The sequence below is a fragment of the Cimex lectularius genome, unplaced genomic scaffold (genome assembly GCF_000648675.2).
Source record: "Cimex lectularius strain Harlan isolate CLEC.00 unplaced genomic scaffold, Clec_2.1 scaffold75, whole genome shotgun sequence".
NCBI classification, from domain to species: Eukaryota; Metazoa; Arthropoda; class Insecta; order Hemiptera; family Cimicidae; genus Cimex; species Cimex lectularius.
This window is the reverse complement of record NW_019392758.1, coordinates 772,926-781,093: the sequence shown is the minus strand read 5'-3', so window position 1 is coordinate 781,093 and position 8,168 is coordinate 772,926. Positions and strand designations below refer to the sequence as shown.

Sequence of the window (8,168 nt, the reverse complement as noted above, 5' to 3'; positions counted from 1 at the left end):
AAATGTCAAAAAGTTGAATTTTTGAATTTTTTTAAATTAAAATAGATCTCACAATAAGAAAAATAATAAGAAAAAGCTTATGACTGGCATTTGATGGAACTACATATGTAATTTATATTTAATGATTCTTCTAGTGTTTGCTAGAATTTGTAGCATTTAAAAAAAATCCAGCTTTGATCAGGAATTAAACAATGGTTTGTAACATGTAACAACTGAGTATTGAGACATCTCAAGAAACCAACAAAAATTTCTTAACTGTTATATTTTATATGTTCAGTTCTGATGTACGTACGGAGGCCAGATTTGTGCGAGTCTGAATCTTATTTGTGTAAATAATCAGTTAAAACTTGATTTATCTGATAAATTGTTTGCTATGATCATGATAGCGCCCTGAATTTTTCCGTTGATATTTAAAAAAATTTGTCGTCTAAATAACGACCAATGATTGTTGGTCATCCAATAATTATATTTGAATATGTCAATAAGAACAAAACGTTTGTAATTCCTTTCATTTTTACAAGGAAACAATCTCAAATAAGTAAAATTGCTTTCCATACTTGTTCTCATTGCATTGATTGTTTTTTTACTTATTTGAATTTACTAATAAAATAAAATATTTGGGAGTGGTTTTTGATTCTAACTTAACGTTTAAATTTATTGATTTGATTATTTTAGAATCCGTAATTTTTTTTTTATAAATTTCGAGTCTTTAGAAATTTGATGTCTATTAATCAATTGAAATGAGTTTAGTTTGTACACTGGCACACTATATTTTAGTTTATGAAATTAATGATTGTAATGCAATAACAAACTCATTTCTTAAACCACTTAAGGTAACCCAGAATGCATCCATTAAAATCGAAGTAACGAAAATTACAAATTTAGCTCTAAACTTTTGTGTTCCGAATTTTAGATTATGGATTTAAATCGGATTTTTATTAATTTTTTGTGTTGTAAACATAAAATCATACCTTTGATATCACCTTCATTACATTTGATAACATGAAGTAGTTTTCCAATTAATTTTCTTTATCTAAAGTTAATAATAATAATAAAACGTTATTTGCAAGAATGTACATTACATATAAATATACAACAAAAAATAAATTGGTACATCCCTGCCCGCTTGAAAAACAAAGCTTGTACTAGAGAACAGGAGTTTTTGGACATCCTCAGAGCAATAAACAAAATATATCTTTACAAAAGTATAATAGAAAACAAACAACTAAACAAACATAATACAGAATAAACGTGTAGTATAATAAACAGCCAAAGTATATTTTTGCTTTAAAATATCTTAAACACAATTTAAAATGTATGAAGTTATAAATTTTTGATCTTCTTTGTAGGTTTTGAAATTTTGAATAGTGTTCCTCTCTTTATAATGAATTGTATCTTGGGTTATATGCACTATGATGATGTAACCAGTTACAAGATTATTTTTATATATACAAACATGAACATTTAAGAACGATTTGATATAGATTCATAACTTTAAATCCACTGTATAATTTTTTCGTATTATATTTATCCGGTTTACGAAAAAAATTTTAAGAAGGGAATAGTTACATCCAAAGTTTTAGTGTAGCATTTATTAGCACCTCCGCTGGAACCAATACCATAGGTTATTATGGATTGTGAAAGAGAAAAATATATTGCCCATAAGCGTACAGTTTTCATAAAGTTGTGTAAAATTCTAAATTTTTACAAGAGCTTTCTCAGATGAGGAACCGAAGTATCATTATGTAAATTAAATCTCAATTTTGAGTCCAATGTCATACCAAGATATCTAACTCTATAAGCAAGAGGGATAGGCAAGCAAGAACACGTTATCATCACAAGTATGGAAAGCAAATTATTAGTATTTATTTTCTTTTTTAATGAAAAGTGTAATACACTAAATTTTTTTGAATTTGAAATTAGAAAGTTTACATATTACGATTTATTATTATTTTTCATTAAAGTTGCCCTTATATTTTTATACAATCGTAAAACAAGAATTAATTATTATTTTACCAATTAATTTCTGAAATGTAAAAATTTAATGTTTACAAAGATTGTCTTTATATGAAAATATATATCTCGGATTGGGATAATATAATTTCTAAAACTTTACACTAGTTTTATTTTTTTTTTTTTTNCTTAGCCTTGTAGAGGTATGGCGGTGTACACGATTTAGGCAAGTTCGCCAGATCGTCGCGGACGAGTACGGCCGGAAAGGTCCAGGGGGGTGTCGGGCGGTTCCCCACCCGAAGCACCGTCCCCAGCGCCAATCCGGCCCTCCCTAAGGACTCACCGAAGCGGATCCCGAGGGGTCGCGTCCGCGAGCGAAGCCTGTCGTAAACTACTCTGTATGGGCAGTGGAGAATTTTCATAGCGAGGGGGTGCTCCGGACTTTACACTAGTTGTTATTTCATTTGTGTATTAGACAATTTTATTATTGTTATACTTCGTTAAAAATTTTGTATAATTTATTTTCGTGACTGAACAATTTATTCTCGTAATGACAGCGGGTTGAATAAAAGGAATTATTTTACTATGCATATTTGTGTTTGTAATGGTCCGAACTCATCTAAAAATTTCTATCGATCCCTGGAGTCGTTTTAAAGTTATCTGCTTTTTTGTGATTTTAGAAAGAAAATCGGAAGGGGAAACTTTTGATGACAATAAATTATTTTTTGATTTTCCAAAGTCTGATTTCTTTTTGTTTTTAATTTTCCTATATCGCTCGGTCACTGTTTCAAAATTTTATTTGGCAGCAAGCGTGAATATATATCTAAGGTATCGTAGATATTGAAATACATAATTTATATACGAGCGACTTAGCTAAGTAGGCTAAAATAGAAAGAGAAGAAACAAGGTTGATATTGCGTGTTTTGCAGGATGCATTTTGATATTTGGGAGATATCGAAAAATATATTTTTCTTTTCACGTATTGACCACATTTATTGGTACATGCGGCTTATTACATTAAATACATGTAATTGACCACATTTAAAGAAATAAGAACTGGTGATTCAAGAATACAACTTCTTTTTGAGTTTTGATGATTTTGTTCTTATTTTCCTTACTTATAATCCCATAAAATGTAAACATCTCTGATATATCTTGAAAGAATAAAGATTCTTTGCAACGGTTTGTTTATTAACGTTGAATTGCAATTTGAATGACTATCGGTGAGAAAAAATTTGTATAGTCCCTGGCAAATCCAGACTAAAAATGTATATGTTTGATTACGATGAAAGTTCGTTATTATTGGTTTACCAAGGTGGTAAAAACTAACCCAATTTCTTTTTAAAAAACAAATGTTATTGGTCTACTTTAATCGATTTGTATACAGCATTGAATACAATCTTGTACGTAATTTTCTTTTAAGTAAAAATACAAATCTACTGATGTTCAATAATATTAAAATACATTCAGAACAATAAAAAATAAACACATGTTTAAAAATTGCTTAAATTATTTAATTTTTTCGCCTTCTAAGGCTCATTGGCAAGAACGCTCAGATAGGTGTCACATTACTCTCATATTTTTCGAACTAGCATTTCCCAAAAATGTTTCGTTAAAAGTCCATTGCCTTCAATAGTTAAATAAAACGTTGAAAAACCAACACACCCAGCAAAAATGGCATAATGCAATTGCCATTTAAATATTTTTCTCCGCCTTAAGTAACGTCAGTTATTAATACGAAACAAAGCTCAGTGTAAGGATGTCAAGGCAAGATCCCCCGTGTGATAAATGAAGCACGATGCCATAACAAGGGAATTCGGAGACAAATTCATCGGACAAACAGGAAGAAAAAAAAGCCAGACAGAAGGATCGTATCGTTTAGGAAAAATGATGAATGGATTCACCTCAACAACTCCAAAACCATCTGGAACACTCAACAATATGAAACTACCTTCAAACTAACACGTTTAGCACACAAAAAAAAAAAAAAACAACTCATAAACATACAAATCCACAGCACATACACAAAAGAAAAAAGATAGATGTTCGCAATTTTCGACTGGAATAATAAAACAGAAATGTGTGGTGATTAGTGGCCGTTAGTCGATAATTATAGATCATCTTCAGGGCCTGGGATTTACAAACATTGTTTAAATTTAACAAATACATGTAGGATGTGAAAAAAAGTGAATTTATACAATGGAAAAAATATATATTTTTTATATTCGATCAAAGTATTTCTACTCACTCAAAGTGTTTGTTTTCTGCGTAAGTGTGCCATTCTTGCGGGTCGCGTTGAAAGTGCCAGTGAGATATTGCTGTTTTATGTTTATATACGTTGGATTTTGAAGGGATGGGGAAGGAATTCGGTATAGAAAGACATTTTTGTATAAGATCCTCAAGATGATCTCAATAAAGATCGAAACGTTGGCACGATAAAAAAATGTTTTTCTGAAACCTACATCATACCAGACCACATCTCACGATTTCTGGATAATAAAATACAGATTTAATCCACCAAAAGCACTGTCGAATAAAAATTATACAGATACATTGAAGTTGGTGAAATGTCAAACGCCTCCCACTGATCACCTCAGCGATGATAATTATACCAACATGATCAGAAACGACTAAATTTTATCCAATAGCAGTGTTATGTTTTGTCGAAATACTCAGAAATTGAAGGAATAAATGTTGTATTCTGACTAGCCAGGAGCTTGATTATCGAAGTTGTTTCATTTTATTGCGAACATTTTCTGAATAAATGCCGATAAAACAGAAGAATTGGTACCGTCTCGAAATTCTAATTTTTGCAAAAAGATGCAAGATAATTTTGAATATTTTAAAAAGTAGGATTATATTTTGTAATAGTTTGAAAATAACATAATTGTTACACTCAAAGATTAAATTCTGTCTACCAGTATTTGGAATGAAATAAAATATTTGAATATTATGGAATAGTCGACGAAATAAATAATTTTTTCGAGGAATTAATTTTTAAAGTGTAAATTAACGAGGGTTGTCCTTTAAAAAAAGTGAACCACAATATTTTTCTTAACTTATGTTACTAATTAATTCAATCTTCATTTTCATTCATAATTTATTCTTCATTCAAGTTTTGTGGATAGTTTTTACAAATCAAAAGAAATTTCATTTTCATTTTTAAAAAATAGTTGGTTTATTCTGTACACGATTATTTACATTATTTTATGCCAGTTATCCGATGATGTCAAGTTTCAGCCAGATGATTAGTAAAGACCGTGATAATAGCCTTCTAAGCCGTCAAATTCAAGATCTTCGAATTTATATCCATCGTCGCTATGATCGCCGTAGCCGTGATCACCGTAGCCAAAATCTCCGTAGCTGGCATCGCCGTATCCCTCATCTCCGTAGCCATGGTAGCCGTACGCGTAAAGATTTTGGTTCTGATAGCTAGTCGGTTTGTAATAATGGTCGTGGTCCTCGTCTTCGACAACGTAGTGCGAATAAACTCCGCCATAAACGGGTTTCAGCTCGTAGTGATCATGGCCGTACGATTTGTGGTGCTGATTATGGTTCTGGTAACTGGTAGCGTGGCCGTAACCGTAAGCGGCACCGTAACCACCTTTAGCAACAACGCCGTGACCTCCTCCGAGTAAGTAAGTCCCGTGCCCTTTGCCAAGTCCTCCGGCACCGTGAGGATGCGACTCGCCGTACCAGTGTCCGTAGTGGTCGTGGTCGATTGCATATTTATAGCTGTCTGAATGTGGCCGTGCTGACAATTAATAATGAATTAATAGGATTTTATTCCCAAAAGAAAAAACTCAAAATTTCAAACATATTAACAAACAAAACAAATAATGTGGAACCTTTTTTTAATCTCCATTTTAAACGTTTTCTTTAAAAATTAATGAATTTCCTTCGTTTTAACAAAATCTAAAAAATAATTAAAAAATGAAATTTTACATAATTGCACATTTAAGTTTAGAAAATTATTGCGAAACCTTATTAATATTTTAGGTTGTCATCATTGATTTATGTGTTTTATGATATTTGTTTCTCCATTTTATTAGTGTTTAACTTAAACGATTTAAATTTGCTATTGAATTATTATTATATTATTCAAAAATAGATAGTAATTTTTTATATTCTCATAATATTCTTTTGAAAATGATGCGTAAATTGTTACGTTAATTATCAAAAACCCGGTTGATAAAAGAAAGTAACAATCTGGAAAGTAATGAAATAATATAAAACCAATTTAATTGAGTTAAGTTTACTTATTTATTGGAAGGTTAAAAATTCATTTTACTTACAAACTGCGGTGTAGCTTGTTGCACTTCCGGCACTTGCGTAGGCGACTGCGCACAAAACAACGGCGATCTAAAAACAAAATTTGAATATTTAGCACAACTTCATATCCATATTTGTTGTAGGACTGTGTAAGGCTTTTTCAACTCACTTGACAGAACATTTTTGTTTTAATTTCATGGTTAACGGTCACCGTGTTTATATAGTAGTTGAAAGGAGGATGTTTCCCCTCTTTGACTCATGTCCTAACAAGAAGCATTAGTTTCTTACGACATTTCGTCTTTTTTTGAAGGATTTGTTTCACCACTTTATGAATTATTAAAATCGATTTTAATCACCGTAAAAACGCCCTTTTAGGCAACAAGTCTCGAGGTCGTCGGTCATATTCCAAAATCAGTCAACCTAGTTTTAATTAACATTGATTATCAAAGCCAAAGCAAGGTAGATAAAAAAAGATACTCTTCATATTTATCAACATCCTAAGTTCACAAATCGTTTCGTAAAATTCCAAACTTTCAAAAAATGACCGATCGCCGAATCGATCAAGTTAAACACATCCAATAGGTGAATAACGCTCTAAGACAGAGGCAGACAAAAGACTAAGCCAAGAAAATCTTGTCTAAACTTAATAAAGATTATCTGTTACAATTAGAAAAGTTCATGGTATTAAATATACATCGTAATATGTAAGAAATTAATTTTAATTTTAAGGTAACTTGATGTTTCTTAACCCTTGATTCCTATTTTTAAAAATGTTTTAACTGAACATGTGAGGTGATTAGTTTCAAACCGGTTCAAATTTTTACAGGAGAAACAAAAAAACGTTTTAGAACCTTGCGTTATTGTTTAGATTTTTTAATTAATTATTATTGGGAAGAAGGAAGATCAAACATTTAAGACACAGTTTTCAATTGTATTGGATTCAGCCTGTTCAACTGCTAATGCCAAATCTAAATTATTAAATTATCTGATTTTGCTCAAGGCCTGTAAACACTCTGGTAACTTGTAAAAGGATGAAAATAATTAGTAAATTAATGATAATAATGATTATGAATACCGACAGGTTTTTGTCACCCTAATCTTTCTAGGTTCGAATCGCCTAGTCCATGGCTCTTTATTGGAGTCTGATATGGAAAAAGCATTGTCATATGTATTGACCTCTTGTACCCGAAACCTAACTGGTGGGTAGTTTGATCCCTAAGCCCGTCTTTTTGTTAGGAATTATCTTTACAAAGAATTACACAAAACATTTTTTTGCATTAGCTAATGAGCCATAGCCATGACAATTGAACACGTTTTAATTTTTCAATTATTCTAAATTTCCTTTTATATTTATTTTAAAAACATTTGAACCTTCTTGTTAATGTGAACATTTATTGAAGTTCATTTTTTTTAAATTAAATGGAAACTCTATTAGGTCAATTCGTTGACTAGCTCTGCTTTTTTGTATTTAATGCTCCAGGTTCTGCTTCCCCACAATACTCGCAGGCTGCTAAGTCTGACAAATTGTTTGGTTTAAGTAATAACAATACTAAAGGTAATAAAAATAATAAATAGCATGGTTAGAGAGGAGTCGATTTATCGTCTTATCCAAAGCTCTGCTGGTTGATTCTACTTCGAACCTATTTATTGTTTGGAAATGAGGTTGTATTGCTTTATAGAACCATCCTTTTTCTGACTCTGTATGGCTGTTTCCAAGCTTATATACCTTCCTTACAGACCATTTATGAACTCTGCGAGTGGAACCGTGAACATCGAATTGGACCCCTTCTTCGCTGCTTTTTTCGCCAATGTATTCACTTTTTCATATGGTTTTATTCCAGCATGGGCCTGAAAACAGACAAGTTTCACCTCATTCTTTGTGAAATTCATTATATCTAGTGCTCTATTGACCAAATTACTTCTTTCATTTAATTAATCTTTTT

General features: G+C 31.2%; 1 protein-coding gene across 1 annotated transcript; it reads right to left on the bottom strand.

Moving 5' to 3' along the window:
- Positions 1-5,201: 5,201 nt before the first annotated feature.
- LOC106661045 (uncharacterized protein F12A10.7-like) lies at positions 5,202-6,406 on the bottom strand. The gene is made up of 3 exons (XM_024227358.1): positions 6,395-6,406; positions 6,249-6,315; positions 5,202-5,707 (listed from the first exon to the last, which is right to left on the bottom strand). The coding sequence occupies exons 1-3, from the start codon at positions 6,404-6,406 to the stop codon at positions 5,202-5,204; spliced, it is 585 nt and encodes a 194-aa protein (XP_024083126.1).
- Positions 6,407-8,168: the final 1,762 nt, after the last annotated feature.

What these genes read in the sequence shown, in the direction of transcription:
- LOC106661045 (XM_024227358.1), bottom strand. An exon ending in AACAAGCTACACCGCAGTTT is followed by an intron (nt 5,708 to 6,248) that starts GTAAGTAAAATG and finishes ATTAATTGTCAG; the next exon opens with CACGGCCACATTCAGACAGC.